The 17,950-nt window shown below is 38.5% G+C and overlaps 1 protein-coding gene across 1 annotated transcript; it reads right to left on the bottom strand.

Moving 5' to 3' along the window:
- Window positions 1-1,348: 1,348 nt before the first annotated feature.
- LOC110890694 lies at window positions 1,349-3,418 on the bottom strand. The gene has a single exon (XM_022138317.1). It carries the CDS (start codon window positions 3,416-3,418, stop codon window positions 1,349-1,351), a length of 2,070 nt encoding a protein of 689 aa, XP_021994009.1.
- Window positions 3,419-17,950: the final 14,532 nt, after the last annotated feature.

Below are 17,950 nucleotides of genomic sequence, written 5' to 3'. Positions count from 1 at the left end.
AGTGATACACAATTAAGTTAAGTCTCTAAAACATTAATATCGTATCTCGAATCGATTGAAATCTGTGCGAGAATTTAAGTGGACAAACATACTGACAATCTAGGTAAATTGTTTAGAACTTAAAATGAAATCAAGCTTAACGGTGTTGGTGATTGGTCTCAAAAACTGATATGATCCTCTTGCACGAACTCACAAAAAATATTGTTTGTAAATATTACATTTCTGTATGTTTTTGTCTACATGTGGTGTCAGATAATATCTCTCAGAAAATCCAAAAAGATTTTAGTGTGTTTTAGCTAAATTTTGAAAAAGTCTAAAAGATTTTTGACAACTGATGTTGAAAAACTGATTTTCAAAATTCTGAGTGCTAAACATAATGAGCAGTATTTGAGGGGGAGTGTTTGTATAAAACTGAATGTTTGTTAATCTAACCTTTTTCAAGTGGTTCCTCATAGATATTTGAGAGAAAGTTTGAGTTAGTGCACAATTATATGTTTGTTTGGTGTATATGAGGGGAGTCAAGTGTTGGTGCATAGTTGTTTGAAATGTTTGTGAAAGAAAGTTTATTTCGGGATTGAGAATGTGCAGGTAGCCAGGTTTCGATTCCTGAAGATCTCTGATGGAAGAGAGCCAAGTTTCGATCCTGGAAATCAATCCTGAAAGAATGAGTAGAGTCAGGTTCTGATCCTGAAGATCACGTCTACCGTTGATGATGATGAACTTAAGGAATCAAGAGATCTGATCAAGAGAATTAGAGTGGTTTAAAGCCAGACAACGATCCTGAAGATGTTACTGAAGAACAAAAGGATGCCAGTAAACCGAGAGGGGGAGTCTGAAGATTGAAAGAAGATAGAGCCCAGAGACTGATCTAGACTGAAGATGTGAAGACACAGTTTTGCAGTCAAGGTGTATTGGCGACTCCATCAACATCTGAGGGGGAGTCTGTTAGTGCACTACATCTGTTGATTGCGTCTAGGTATCTAGGATCAGGTCTTATATTGTATTGTATAGCATAGGGCACGTAATACGAGAAAACAGGAGTCTGAATAGGTTTTATATGCTAGGTCCGCTCTTATGGACATTAGACTTTAGGTTCGCTCATTTGTCAGGAAGGTCCGCTTATGTGGACTTAACTGGTCCGCTCTTATGGTCATATGACACATAAGCGGACCTCATAAGGTTGTTGTCGAATTCCATGCCTAGGCTCTGCCGGTGTGAAGATTGAGCTGTAAAACGTTTCAAATCAATAAAACAAGCAGTTAGAAGGAAGAACAAGCTATATCTACTTGCATATCTTATTATTCCGCATCTGAAACGCAAGAGACAACCTCTGAACGACTCGTTTGGGTCAGCAAACGATCCTACAAAGCTGATTTGAGACAACGGCCGAACATCCTCCATGCAATGGGACATTCGACAACTCCCCTAACTTCTCCTTATTCCTAAGAAGGTCCTTTAAAAATTTCGCGTATTTAGGCATAGACTGGAGTGCCTCGATAAAAGGAAGATTAATCTTCAATTGCTTGAAGATGTCTAAGAATTGCCCGTATTCCCTCGAGTATTTTTGATTCTTAAGACGGGAAGGGAACGGGACATACGCATGGTTCACTAAAGGCGAAGGCCTAACATCCACGGGAGGTTTCTCTACTCTCTTCTCACCTTGAGACTCACCGGGCTGTGCGGTACTTGCTGGGCACAGCCTCGATTGCACTTTGCCGGGAGCCTCCATCTCTATCTCTTCGTCTACAATATCCTCATCCTCATCGACTGCTCGCTCCTCTACGCTCGGGTCCCCTACGGTTTTGCCACTACGGGTGGTAATGGCCTTTACATGAGCATTCGGGTTAGGTTGGGTGTTACCCGCAAACTGACCGGGTAATCTCTCCTCTAACTTCCTAGACATATCACCTACAACCCTTTGAAGGTCTTGGAAAGCAGCTTGGTGATTTTTAAGCATAAGGTCATGTTCACTAAGTTTCTTCTGGGTGGTTTGGTCCTTAACAATTAATTGACTCATCATTGCCTCCATTCTTTCTAGACTACCCCCAAGATCATAGCTTGACCCTTGACCTGTTTGAACCTGACTACTTGACCCCCCGTCATTAACCTGCCCATTTGAACCCCCACCAAAGAGTGAACCTAAACCCCTATTTGGATTTTGAGCTATTTGAAAACCAGGGGGCCCGTTTGAGCGAAAATTGTTGTTAGAAGCAAAATTATTATTATTATTACGCCAACCCGAACCAAAGTTATTATTACCAAACCCACTAGGTTGACCTCTACCTTGACCCCCTCCTACAAAATCGACTTGCTCCTCACCTACTAGCAGTGGACACGCACTCGTGTCGTGACCCCCTCGACAATACTCACATTTGTCTACCTTAGCCTTAATTTCCTTAAGTTCCCTAGACATGTTTTCCAATACAGCGGCTAAACTAGGATCCATGGTGACATGGTTCACCCCTCGGGCGGGCGCACTAGTAGTGGTATTCGAATTACCACTTTGATACCGCTGATCGGATCGTGATTGGGATTGAGACTGAGCAAATGCCTCAAAACGCTCTAAACACTCAGCAACAGTAAGAATACCCATCATATGCCCTCCCGCATTAGTATCGAACCTATCACGAGTCTCTTGGGTGAGACCGTTATAAAATTTCTCACATAACGCCCAATCAGAAAGACCATGCTGGGGGCAACGTGCACACAGGTTTTGGAACCGCTCCCAAGCAAGGTAGTAAGGCTCGTCGGGCTCCATGCGAAAAGAATGGATTTGGTCTCTAAGACGTGAGGCTTTAGCGGGCGGGAAATACTTATTCAAAAAGGCTTGACGAAGCCACGCCCATGTGGTGAAGGTACCAGTTGGTTGAGAGTCCAACCAAGTAGACGCACGGCCAGCTAGTGAAAACGGGAAAAGCTGTAAGTAGGTGGCATCATTGGGTGCACCATGAAGGCTAAAGGTGGCTAGGATACGCGAGAACCGGTTAATGTGGGCCGGGGCGTCCTCATCCTCGCGGCCATGGAACTGGATGCTATTGGTAATGGCCTGCATGGCGTAAGATGGAATCTGCCATGAGTTCTCGCTGACTATGGGTGGAACAGTGATGGGTGAAGCGAGGCCGGTAAAATTTTGGGTGGCTTGCTGATGGACGGTTTGCCTAGGGTTGGCCATTGGTTCTAAGTTTTCTGGATTACTAGAGGTACTAGAAGTAGGACTATTGGGTGGGGAAACCTTGGGTGAAGTTTTAGGTGAACGGTTTGGCGATGGTGGTGGTGTAGGAGGTGGGGTGGGTAACGGGGTGGAATCGAAATTGGGAAAATGAGAAGAGGATGAAGAAGCAACCTGAGGGCCTTGGCCCAATTGAGATGATGACTGCTTGACTGGTGGTGGTGGTCCGTGCGAGCGCAGATGTGGCATCCACTACAAGCAAAAACCTGAACACAAGAAAAGCAAACAGAAGTTACTACGACTCAAGATGAAAACAAAAGACACAAAACAAAATAAAACACGTAGACGTATTTGTCACTGAAATCTATCAAAGCTAATGAACGCGATTGCCAAGAGTCCCCGGCAACGGCGCCAAAAACTTGATGTGTGCTAAACAGACTATAAAAATTAACTATATTAGACGCTCTAAACTAGACACGACAAAGCTTTAAATTCTAGACTCGACCTAAACCACACAATCGGCAAGTGTACCGATCAATGTAGTATAACCTAGGAAGTCCGGATATCGAACCACATGACTCTATGTATCACGCAAATTAGACTCTAACAGACGCTGATAGACACGACTTAACTTGTTTTAATTGTTTTTTTTTGGGGGGGGGGGGGGTTACGGAAAAACTAGGAAATCTATATTAAACTACTAAATTAAACTAGAACTAGACTAAAGACGAATAAAGACTGAGGACCTTTCTTATATGAGAACGAGACCACCTAGACAAGAATCCTAGATTGTTTTTAAGAGATTACCGATTAAGTTAAATGCACGAGTTATTGAACCGGGATCTTAAAGTACTAAACCTATTAAGAACCAACGAGGCCCCTCGACCCTTCTCAAGGAGAAACCTGTGGAACTACCTAGGCCGTTAATCCTACCGGTTATTAGACGCCTTTCCAGTTGTCTAATTATTGTGTAAGTACCCTAATGTTGACCTATTCTTTTCCAATCCTAGGTCTAAGGTAGTTTGAAGTAATTAATTTGACTTGATAGACTAATAAGACCGACAGGTAAACCAAGACATGACCTTTTCCAAGGACTATCTAAAGCAATTCGTCGGGTAAGACCTACCAATAGCCCCTCACTTTCCAGGTATTAGGACTAGTAGAACACTAAGAATTAGCAAATTATTACTAGTTACTTCTAGGGTTTACTGGCCAATTCTCCCTAAAGAGTTAAGGTTTTCTTACGTAATATAGACACTCACCGAAATCCTATACCCTAATATGACTCTATGTTGTGATATAGACCGTCACTAAGAATCATATGAAGCAAGTAATAACAATAAACCAACTCAAAGCATGCATATACATCAAATCATTAAATCAAACCTTTTACAAATCACAATTAATCCATAACAATCTTGCAAATAACATAAACGGTAAAAACTTTATTTTAATCCATTCATCAAGTCTAGGCGGTTAATAAATCTAGCCGAGCATGTTCATAAACGAAAACAATTCAAAGAAGTTCAACAAAGAATTCATCAAAACAAGTTTCGGAAGAAAAATCAAGAACAAAGAACTAGAAAACCCGATTAGATCTTCAAGTCTTCTTCCCCGAACTCATACCGATGATTCCTAGGCTTCGAAATCTCCAAAAACGCTCCAAGAATGCTCAACGGTTGCCAAAGAACTCCCCAAGGTCGAATTAGGGTTTTTTTTCCAGTTTAGGATGTTTATATATCTCTTTCTATAACAACCCCTTTTAATTTTCGTAATAATTGCCAGCCAGAACGTTCTCGCTGGGCGCCAGAAAATCAGGGACTGGGTGGTGGGGTGCCACCTTGTTTTTCAGCTCATGTACTAACTCCAGACTCTCGCCAGGCCCCAGAAACTTGCTCAGTGGGTGATGGGGTGCCAGAAAGTGATTTTTCAGCTTTTAAACTCTATTTCAACTCCTCGACCTTTCCAACATGCTTCAAGACTTGACACTTCAATATTTTAACTCGTTTTACTCGGTTTCTCGCATATTTGAGCATCAAGACCTGCGAAACATGATTTAATCAATAGCATGCATATTCTAACGAAAAAACAAAACTAAATATAACAAAAACTATACAAACTCTACACGAATAAAAGATGTATTTTGCAATACATCAAGGTACATTTGGAGCAGGGTACGAGGTTTGAATGATGACGTTGCATCGTTTGCACCATGGGGCAGTTCCTATGTACGGCTTCCTAGCTGGTGGCGCTGCCACTTGGCTAGGTCCCACTTAATTAGGAGTAACTGCTGCGGGTTTCCTTGAAGCCTTACGCTTCCTTGATTTTGGTGCAGGCCTGACTTCTGCTTCCTTCGGTGACTCTTGAGTGGCTACATTTTTTGAGACGAGACATGGCAATGCCTAGATCCACAGACTTCAGTATCACTTCGCCTATTTGCTGGGCAAATTTAGCTGTTTGTTCGGACATTTGACCGTTGCTGAGATGAAGAGACATTCTAGAAGGAAATGAAAGGCATAGGAAGAAGCAAGTGAAAGGTTATCGGATAATCAAAACAGAATGGCAACGCATAAAAATTGCGATCATTTGTTTGTTACCTAAGGCAAACAAATGAGATGGTGACAAATCAAAGCAAACGGGTCATAATAATGTATCGCTGAAGACATGCTTTCCTATAAGTGAACACTCACCCCAAGAGTTCCCAGGTAAGAGTGACTGGTCCGATACTGCGGATTTGTACGAACACTCTAGCCTTAGACAGAAAACTCAGAGTACAGGCATTCACTCTTTCGGTTTGCACGTGTTCACCTTATTTAGAACCCAAAACCTTGATGGGATTTTGAAAACTTAGAAGGCACTAGGCCAACAATCAAACTCGAAAGGTTCAAAACCATATAATAAATCATCCTAGAACAGATGATTAGTTTTCAAAGCGGTTTTGAATTTATGTTCTTGTTGTGGTTGTCGCCTAAGGATAGGTGACGATATTGTTTTATGACTAAACGCAAGTAAACTCGCGTTAGGGTCCTAGGAAGGTTATAGACTAGGTCAAAGCATTACTAATAACCTAATTCCCTATAACCATGAGCTCTGATACCAACTTTTCTGTCACACCGCGACCACGTAAAACAACAAAACGTGGCGGAATCGTCGGGGAGTGTTGTAACAGAATCATTGTTTCATCACAAATGGAAAATTGAAATTTTGTTTTATTGATTAACTATGTTACAATGTCTAAACAAACAAAGAAATATAACATAATTAACTAGTCTTGCATCTTTTATTGTCACTAAGGCCCAAATCCGCCTATGTGTATCTTGATCAATCCTATGCATCATCTCCTGAAACACATGTGAAAATAGGTACGTCAGCATAAAAATGCCGGCGAGTACATAGGTTTTATTGATTTAGGATTCATGACTTATAAGTTTAGAAAAAGTTGTTTAACAAAAGTCGGTCATGATCTCTGTAAAATGTTTTGTTTTATAAATCGTTTGAAAATCGATGATAGATATGTATAGATAAAGTATAATGTATGGTTAAATGAATAACCAAGTAAAATAGGTTGTATAAAATAAGATGTTTTGTAAAACAAAGTTTTGTGGAAAAATATGTTATTTGTGTAAAATGTATAAGTCCAAACTAAATGATTTAAATAACGTTATGACAGGTAATACGATATAAGCACTTATATATAGGAAGTACCAGCGGCGTATCCACCATGCTTGCATCATATTACACCCATCTCGTTACTTAAATCACTTACCCAAACAAACCACCAATGTAAATTGCCCATGTCTAAACCAATTGTCAAATGTCATTGTGAAAACCATGTCAAAAATGTCTATGTCAAATGTCAATCATGTAATGTGTAAACAAAATGTCATGTATGGCAAGTGAAATATGTATCACTAAACCATAGGTGAAAATGCACAAAACAAAGTATTGAAGTAAAACTCAGTTTAAATCAATGTTATGTTTTGTGGAAATGCATGCTATACTGATACTAACATTTATGCGGTGTGTTAAACGCATACATTCAAGCCTTGAGACAGACGGATAACCTTAAGTAAAGGTTATCAATGTGAAATGTTTTCGGATTCAGTCATTCCTTTCATCCAAACCAACCCAGGATGTCAGGAACGGGATTTGTCAAGTCCTATGGTACCACTACTTACTACCGAGCGGCGTAGCTAATGTTAATGAATGTATATAAGTCCCGTTTTTACAAACCAAATGTTATACCGAATGTAAGCATGTGATGTGATGTGAAACAATGTACTAGTATGATGAACATACATAGCATGAAAAGGTAATGTAAATCAAATGTACTAAGTATGCTAAGTTAACATACAAAGCAGAAAAGTCATGTAAAACAATGTGCTAGCATGTTAAGTAAACATACATAGCAAAAGAAATGTAATGTAAAACAATGTGCTAGCATGTTAAGTAAACATACATAGCAAAACATAATGAAATCATGTACTAATAGTGTACTAATGAAAATAGCAAGTATATGATATGAAAACAAGAAAACATGAATGTAACAAGTAGGCACATGTGTTTCACCCCAAAACATTTGAAAAACAGTAAAAGAGGGGACTATATACTCACTTGAGGGTGCTTAGAAGTCTTGAACAACAACCAAGCAAAGCTAGAGGGATCACGGAATCAAACGGCACCCTATATAGATAACTACATAAATAACCGGACCTAAATTGGGGGATCGGATAGTATAAGGTTTCGTAAACCAAATGAGTATTGGAACTCATATGATATGGTCTAGCAAAGCCTACATACTAAAATGAAACCTAACCTAAGTGCTTACGACCCATTACGACCCGTTTAGGTAGCTTACGCTACTTTAACGCGTCGTTCGCGTAAAACGCGTTCGGAACGCCTAACTATTCCTATGACAAGTAATGTATGCCTTAACATGTCTAATATTATTGTCTAATCAGTTTAGATGTCAAAACTTAGGTTACATATGCTTAAAATGAATTTATGCGTAAAAAGGGCATTTTGGTAATTTTCCTAAGGCATAAGAATTACTTATCATACAACTACTTAAACGACGTGACCATAAGGTATAACCTTAAAAGGTTATTTTATATACAACTATCGTCACCTAAAGTGTTTGGTCGGATCCTAATGATCGACCAAATGGGTCGGGTTCGAAAGTATAAGCGATTGATTAGATCGCTTACCTTTACGAGCCTAAACAAGCACAAATCTAAAAGTGACGAGCTAAACATGCTAGAACATGTTTAGTAAGGTTAGAAAACTGGTTTGGTATCAAAACAAACGGTTTTGATACCCTAGAGTAGTTTGGTTACAAAATACGCGAGGAAACGCATTTTGGCCGAAACTACGACTCGTCACTGAGCCTAGATAACGTGGAAATCGGTAGGTATAGTCACTAGGGACTATAACCATCATGATTACGCTCACGTTATGAAGTTTAAACGAACTTCGCATTGACCATAAACTGGTCAATGCAGAAAGGCAAACGCAGTTTGACTTTAACGCTAAAACGAATGAAAAACGCGAAAGAATACTTACAGAAGGTCCCCGCAAGATTTAACCCGATTCGCTTTCAGGTGGGAAGTATATACTTCCACTTAGAAAGCTTTGAATCAGATTAAATGTGGGAAATGAATGAAGTTGGGTTGGGTATTTATAGATTTCCTTGAACCGTTAAGATCGTTCGTCGAAAAACGTGATTTAATCTCAACCGTACACATGTGCCCATGGTTTTGTAATACCATGGGCACCCCTAGAATAGCCCATAGTATTTTATAAACCATTAAATACCAGCCCATGGTTTTGCAAAACCATGGGTTAAAACCATCAACCCTTCAAAATTGGACTAGGTTCATTGAATCTCGTTAGAAATTTCAAAAATGGCCCCTGCACTTGTAAAACTTGATTTTTTTGCACTTTTAAGTCCCGTTAATCCCATTTCAAGGCTCTAAAATAAAGTTAACATATAGGGATCTTAAAATATGCTCAAAATATCTCGGATGTCGGTTCGTTTGGTCGTACGGTTGCGTTGTTCGGATAATTACGACGGAAATCGTAATGAACGCAAAAACGATCCAAATTACGCGACGAATGGAATTTTATCATGCCAATCACTAAAATAAAATATTTTAATGATTACATAAATTTTTGGATGTCCGGATGTATTCAGAACGTAAGTTATGCGCGAAAATGCAAACTTATGCACTTTTTGACGCTTTTAGTCCCTCAATGACCAAAAAGTTTATTTTAGCACACCGAATACCTCAAAGCCTATTTCTAAGCTATGTAAAGGATATTTAGGGTATGTTTAACTTATGGTCAAGTTCCGGAAGGTTCGTTACAGTTCAAATTGGCATACTTTCGCAGTTTGTCGAATTTAGTCCCTGTAAGTGAATAAACTTGATTTCGGCATACCAAACCTTCCAAAACTTATTTCTAAGTTATGTAAAGGTTATTTAAGGTATGTTAAGCCTATGTCACTATTCCGGAGTGTTTGTTGCATTAAACTGGTTATATTTACGCATCAGTGCGCTTATAACCCTCTAGAAAGCGATCTAAAGCCCGAAATCGAACAAGAGTTGATATGTGCAAATGATACACATGTTTATACAAATCCCAAGTATGAAATACAATATTTCATTGGTTTGGTATTTGTTTGATGGCAGAAGTGACACAGGTGTCACATCAATATAGATGGAATTAAAGAGGAAAAGTTGTTGTTACTTTGTGTACATTGATTCCGCCTTTATACGCAAAGATGAACTGCCTTAACTGACTTTTTAGGGTCGCAAACCGGTCCAACAACATTACACCCGTCCCGTTATCTAAACACTAACCAAACCCAATAGTTAAACAAATAGTAGATTAAATATACTGTAGTTGTTAAAAATAATAATTTTTAGTAGTATATCAAAAGTATACTTTGGATTTATAAATAACATATTAAACTATGTTTTGGTTGTATAAATAACATATTAAACTATGCTTTTGGTTTTGTAAATAACATATCAAACTATGTTTTAATGATTAACAAAATATATGTTGGTTTTGTACAATATCACATATGAGAGCATATCACACTATACTTTTGGGAGTATAACTAAATATACAAAAATAATGTGATTTAAGAATTCATTCAGACCTAGTGCATCAAAATACACCTTTGAGACTATAGAAATACCACAAAGGCAATCCCTATTTGGATGGAGAAACAAATTGGTTTCAGACATTCCATGACAACAGGAATGGGGTGTCAAATCCTATAGCGCTATATCATACTACCAACCGGTCTGGTGAACATAAAATAAGTACTATCCAACAATTAATTTTATAATCTTTGAAAAATTAGAGTTTAAACCATAAATAATCATTCAGTTTGTAAAAAGATAAGTACTAATATGTATAATCAATTATACTTTTGAAAACATGAAAATAACAAATAGGTACACATGCTTCACCCCAAAACATTGAAAAACAGTAAAAGAGGGGACTATATACTCACTTGAGAGTGCTTAGAAGTCTTGAACAACTACCAAGCAAGCTAGAGGGAGCACGGAATCAAACGGCACCTAATATTGATAACTACTTAAATAAACCGGACCTAAATCGGGAGATCGGATAGTATGAGGTCTCGTGAACCAAATGAGCGTGGGAACTCATATGATATGGTCTACCAAGGCCTACATACTAAAATGAAACCTATCCTAAGTGCTTTCGACCCATTATGATCCATTAAGGTAGCTTACGCTACTTTAACGCGTCGCGCGCGCAATGCGCGTTCGAGACGTCTAACTAGCCCTATGACAAGTATTATATGCCAAAACATATTTACATATGTTACATAATCAGTTATGTGACAAAAATTTAGGTTACATGTGCTTAATTACCAATTATGTATGAAAAGGGCATTTTGGTAATTTACCTAAGGCATATAAACTACTTTATCATACAACTACTTAAACTAGGTGACCATAAGGTATAACCTCGGAAGGTTATTCCCTATACAACTATGGTCACTAAACATGTTTGGTCGGATCCTAATGATCGACCAAACGGGTCGTGTTCGAAAGTCTAAGCGGGTGTTTAGTCCGCTTGACTTACGACTCTACACAAGCACTAAACTAAAAGTGACGAGCTAAACATGTCGAAACATGTTTAACAAAGTTAGAAAACAGGTTTGGTATCAAAACAAACGGTTTTGATACCTAAAGGTAGCTTGGTTACAAAATACGCGAGAATACGTATTCTAGCCGAAGCTACGACTCGTCACTGAGCCTAGATAACGTGGTAATCAGTAGGTATAGTCACTCGGGACTATAACCATCGTGATTACGCTCACGTTATGAATTTCAAACGAACTTCGCATTAACCATAAACTGGTCAATGCAGAAAGTCAAACACAGTTTGACTGTAACGCTAAAATGAACGAAAAACACGAAAGAATACTTACAGAAGGTCCCCGCAAGATTTGACCCGATTCGCTCTCAGGTAGGAAGCATATACTTCCACTTAGAAAGCTTTGAATCAGATCAAATATGAGGAAAAGAGTGAAATGGGTTGGGCTTATATAGGCATGGCACAACTGTTAGGATCGTTCATCGAGAAACGTGCTTCGATCTAGGCCGTCCATGTGTACCCCTTGTTTTGGAAAACCATTAGAGCCCCTAGTTTCAGTCCATTGTTTGAAAAATACCATTTGCAAGTGGGTTTTGTGAGTGTAACAGCTGTTAACAGCTATGCAAACTGGTTTTACAGGTTTGGGAGGCTCTCGCGCCCCGCGTAAGGTATGGACTACACCTTACGCGCCCCGCCTGAGTGTCACAGTTCAGCAACAAGTTTGAAAAATGACAGTTTCATTCCCTGCATGCTTTTAAGGCCATTTTTGATGCGTTTAAGGCCCGTTAAGCCATTTTCAAGGCTCTACAATGATGCCTAAGTATAGGGGACATGAAACATGCTCAAAAATATGCCGAATGTCGGTTCGTTTGGTCGTACGATTGCGTTGTTCGGTTAATTACGACGGAAGTCGTAACGGACGCAAAAACGATCCAAATTAAGCGACGAATGAAATTTTATGATGCCAAACACTAAAATAAAATATTTTAATGCTTACATAAATTTTTGGATGTCCGGATATATTCAGAACGTAAGTTATGCGCGAAAATGCAAACTTATGCACTTTTTGACGCTTTTAGTCCCTGAATGACCAAAAGTTTATTTTTGCTCACCAAACACCTCAAAGCCTATTTCTAAGCTATGTAAAGGATATTTAGGGCATATTTAACTTATGATCAAGTTCTGGAAGGTTCGTTACTTTTCAAATCGGTATAGTTTCGCAGTTTGACACAATTAGTCCCTGCGATCGAACAAACTTGATTTCAACACACCAAACCCTCCAAAACTTGTTTCTAAGTTATGTAAAGGATATTTAAGGTATGATAAGCCTATTTAACTATTCTGGAGTGTTTGTTGCATTAAACTGGTTATATTTACGCATCAGAGCGCGTATAACCCTCTAGAAAGCGATTTAAAGCTTGAAATCGAATAAGAGTTGATATGTGCAAACGATACACATATTTTTACAAATCCCAAGTATGAAATACAATATTTCATTGGTTTGGTATTTGTTTGATGATTGAAGTGACACATGTGTCACACCGAATCTTGATGTTGCTACGGCAGTACAAGCGTTCAAAATGGGGTTACGGAAGGATTATCAATTTTATTAGGATCTCGTAATGAATCCTTGCAAGAAATTAGATGATGCTCGGAATAGGGCTTTGAGATACATAAGGATTGAAGATGACAAGAAAATGCATAAGAGGATGAACACATCTTCAACATATGAATTGGCAAATAGGAAGTCAGAATCTTCCTACAAACAGTATCGTTCAAAGCCATATGCTAAGAACGATAATAAGAGAGTGAATGTTGTTGAAGATGAGGACGATGAAGAATATCCTGAAATCTCACCGTATTGTTTTTTCTGTAAATGTTCCTGAGTTAATGTATGCTATGCAGGGACTGGGGAACAAAGCTAGGTGGTCGAAAAAGAATCCAAGGAATATAGATTGGAAGGATAAATCTAAATGATGTGCCTTCCATGAAGAATTTGGGCACATGACAGATGGTTGCATAGCCTTGAGAAAGGAGATAAGCTACTTGCTGAGCAAAGGATACTTGAAAGAATTCCTCGATAGAAAGAAGAAAGCTCAGGATACTGACCAGGATCCTGAGAGAGCTACATCTCCACCACCAGATGCCAAGATAATTAACTTTAGCTCTGGGGGATCTGACATATGTGGAACTTCTTACTCTACAGCTAAGAGGCATGCTAGGAAGGCTAAGGAGGAAATAGGAGATAAGCCCACAAGGATGACCATGCTTACGGATGATAAAGTCATTACTTGGTAAAGGGTCACGAATGTTAGCAGTATCCTGTCTGTTATGTTAGTAATAGTTTACTAGATGTTGAGACTAGATATTCACACTTAGAAAAATTAATATTAGCTTTAGTTATGGCATCGACTAAACTTAGACATTACTTTGAAACACATAGAATTCCTAGCAAATCTAATCATCCTATTAAAAATGTGCTTAGGAAACCTCAGATGTCTGGTAGGGTGGCTAAGTGGTCTGTTAAATTAAGTGCTTATGTCTTAGTTTATGAACCTAGAAATGCTATAAAGTCTCAGGCTCTAGCGAACTTTGTGGCTGATTTTAGTAATGATTTACCAGAAGAAGCCGACCTAGAAGTGCAACAGCTAGGTGAAAACTCAGATATTTGGACACTATATGCTGATGGTGCATTCAATGTCAGAGGGATAGGCTTGGGAATATTACTAAAATCGCCACAGGGGGACATACTACCCCAGGCTATTAGATGTGAATTCACTGCTACGAATAATGAAGCTGAGTATGAAGCTTTGATAGCAGGACTACAACTAGCCAAGGATATGCATATTAAATGTTTACAAATATTTGTTGATTCTTTGTTAATTACTAATCATTTTAATGGATCCTATGTAGTTAAAGGTGAGAAGTTAATCAAATACCTCAAAATTCTTAAAAAATTAGCAGGATATTTCGATATTTTTACACTTGAACAGGTACCAAGAGCGGATAATGCTGAAGCTGATGCCTTGGCAAATCTGGGATCATCAGTCAGGATACCAGAAGGGTCCCAAATACCAATATTGCATATCCTGTATCCTGCGACGGATCCTCAGGATGAGGAAGTAGTAAGTATTCAGGATCCTGGTGCTGAGTTTTCTGAAGAGGATCCTAAATCCTGGACGGCTCCAATCATAAGATATCTCAAGGAAGGACACATCCCAAAGGATGAGAATCCTAAGGCATTTAGGATGAAGGTATCACGATTCACTATTGTTAGTGGAAGATTTTCCTGTGATCAGTGATCCTCAATTACTATCGGGTTTAGGGATCTATAATTCTGTCTGAATTGATGATCCTCAGAGAGTATTGTAGGATCAGGATCCAGGATCATTATAGTGATCCTTACACTAACGATTGTCTACTTTGAATATGGGATTGTTTTACAGGAGTACGTATTTGGTCTTAGTCATGGTGATATTCCTGGAGCATATTCTCTTTTATTCCGCACGTGCTTGACCATGGTGAACGTTATGGAGATCGTGGGAAGAGGGCATGAATTGCGGATAGTTAGTTATTTAGATATTTTACTAAATTTAAAAGGGGATAGCGAGCAAAATTAGAACACTTGGCTATTTTTGGCTAAACACACTGTAACAACTCTCACTAAAATTAATACTTAGTATGTTAATTATCTATCAAGGAAACCCTAATTAAGAAACCCAAGCAATTCTGCATAAACCCTAAAATTTTCATAACAATCGGAATCAGGATCAGGGCCCCTAAAACTCAGGGGGGGTAAAACCCTAGTTACGATTATCCACATAACTATCTGTCAAAACCGATTTTTACGAAACTGTCAATTCAGCAAGCCTAGTTAGGGACGTGGCTACCTATAGAAAATAGGTGACCCCTCACGCTACGCGAAGCCCCAAGGGGTACCCCTCGCGTCACGCGAGGGGGGTCAAATTTTGTGTATAAATAGGGGACTTTGGGACTGGATTCTGAGAGTTGAAACGACGTAAAAAGTCGAAATACACACAGAGATATCGCCTGTATACTGCATAACACACATAATTCACTAATCGTTGCCGCAAAACAGGGTATTAACTCGATCGCTATTACGATTCAACGTCCGATCGATTTGTTATTCATCGTGATTTCGACTTGAATGTTTGAGTGCTGTCCGAACTCGGACTATACTCTGTCATTCGTTGTGAATCCGCTGAATTGTTAAGTATTGCACTTTATTAATCGTTGTGAAGGTTTAATCTCGTGAATTGACGTAACTGTTGTATTAGTTACTAAACCCGTTTGTGTGCATTGTTATTTAAATTAGGTTAATCAAGGCTAATCAGTAAGCTTATACACTGCTCGTTAAATCTGCAATGTGAGTCATTCTCTTTTTATCAATTGTTTTACAAAACTCCAAGTTATTTTCAACGTTATAATTACAGGGATTAAGTCTTTGTAATCACCAAGTTACAGCCGGTATGTGGGGTTTTGTATACATTACTTGATAATCTTCACCATTGGGGCAGCCAATGGGTGATATGACCATAATCACAGACACCATTGGACAATTAGAGGGCCAATGGGTCGAGTGACAAAGTACTGTGGGTAGTTGGTTTGATATCAGAAACATTGTAATCGCTCTTAATACTGTAATTTATAACCAATGTGTCATTTTTAGTAAACTGAATGATTCACTCAGTATTTCCCCGCTGACAAAACCTTTTTCAAACATGTTTCAGGTGATCTATTGTGATCCAAGAAAAGTGTCGTGAAGCACTACAAGCATAGAGAAGTGGCTCAATATAAATAAATAAAGAAACATGTTTTGTAAAATAAAGATTTCCCAATGAAATCACCTTATTGTAAATTACAAGGTTTTATCCCTAATTTATGTAAACGGGCAGTTTTAATATTAAAAGATCCTGTTTGAAAAAGACTTCCGTTGTCACTTAAAATATAATACCACGGGATTTCCTGCCTCGCGGCTCTGGACTTGATTAAACCGGGGCGAAGGCCGTGACAGGAAAAGGTGGTATCAGAGCCACTGATTTAAGCTTACTATTGATTTTAGCCTATTAAAGTAATTGAGAAATACTTAGGAATTCTAATTTCCATTCTGTGAATATATGTTTTATTAAATTGATTAATTGTTACAGTATGGGTAAACAAAAGCTTTCTGCTATCTACCACAAATTAGATATTGCACCCACAGAAAAAGGAACCTCTTCCTCCAAATACCCAGCAAATCAGGAAGAAGGGATTTTTGTCCGTAAAGCACAATATGAGAATCCTCTTACCCCAGAGAAAAGAAATTCGATTATTAGGAAAAGCCAGAAACCCAAAGTCAAGAAAGTGAGGTTTAATCTAGAAATCCAGGAATTAGGCAATAGTCCACCTTGGGAAGACAAATTAGATGAAAAATGGGCAAATCTTTATATGCTAGCTACCGTAGCAGAAAATGCAAACCTCTAAACTACCAATAAGCTTGGTCTAGTAGAAAATTACTACTCCGTAAATAAATAAATCCTAGTGTGGTTTAAATTTTCCATTATCTTTTGTAAAATTAGTCTTTCAATATGCAATAAAACTAAATGTTTGATTTCCTTATAAGATTTTAACTCAACATTTTTGTGCATTTTGCATATATGCTAACCAGCATGAGTGAGCTATCTGAAGCATTTCATAATCTCAATCTATACCCAGTACCAATCGAAGTCTCTCACGATTTTACTGGTTATTTTGCTGATGTGGAGGAACCACTAGAATTTCAAGCTCCACCTCTAGAAAAAGCAAAGCCTAAGAAAAGAAGAAGATATGTAGGATGGAGGAAAGTACGCAGGAGGAGGCCAGCCACTAGGAAACTCCCCAAAGTAGAAAACCCTGTAGACAAAGGAAAGGTAATCGAGACCGGAGAGAGTTCTAAACCAGCAGAGATAGAAACTAGAGAAAATTTTAAACAAAAGGGAATAGAAGTAGGAGAGAGCTCTAAACAACCTGAAGAAATCACATTTTAAGACGAAATAGACCGTCTACTGGCAAATTGTGATGTCATTAGCCCTATCAACAACAATCTATACCCTTACCCGGCCGAAATCCAACTTCCCGTAAATGTGGAACCAGCTATTCCGGACCCTCTAATCCACACTCGACCTTTAGGTGAAATGGAAGAGTGGTGGACGAATGACTGGCAATTTCAAAACATAATCAATAGTCCTTATACCTTCCTTCCTCAATTTGATCCAGAACCTATCCCCAATCCTCCAATGAGCAACGAAAACTTAGCCGAACTTCGTTAGTTCGGTGAAGAGCTGATAGGTACATGGAATAGGATTAGGGAAATGGGGGAACAAATCTCCTAGAAGTACGACGAGAGCGAGCGTCGCTACTAAACTGCCAGTTGACCAAAGAATAGTAGGGTTGGGAAGTATGTCTGTATCATAACAGTAATAGTAAAATATAACTCTGTAAAATGGGAAATAAGACCTTCTAAGATAAACAGTGTGTATGGATGCCTATATAATCTATAAAACAAAATAGAAGTCGAGACATCGACGATTTTGGCTATATATATGTGTTGTAAGATTTTATGTGCTTATGTGTAATTATTTTGTTATATCTAACTATCAATTA

Source organism: Helianthus annuus, chromosome 2 (genome assembly GCF_002127325.2).
Source record: "Helianthus annuus cultivar XRQ/B chromosome 2, HanXRQr2.0-SUNRISE, whole genome shotgun sequence".
NCBI classification, from domain to species: Eukaryota; Viridiplantae; Streptophyta; class Magnoliopsida; order Asterales; family Asteraceae; genus Helianthus; species Helianthus annuus.
The sequence above is the reverse complement of the archived record's forward strand: the minus strand, read 5'-3'. Positions and strand labels throughout refer to the sequence as shown.

What these genes read in the sequence shown, in the direction of transcription:
- LOC110890694 (XM_022138317.1), bottom strand. Translation starts at nt 3,418, where the DNA reads ATGCCACATCTGCGCTCGCACGGACCACCACCACCAGTCAAGCAGTCA.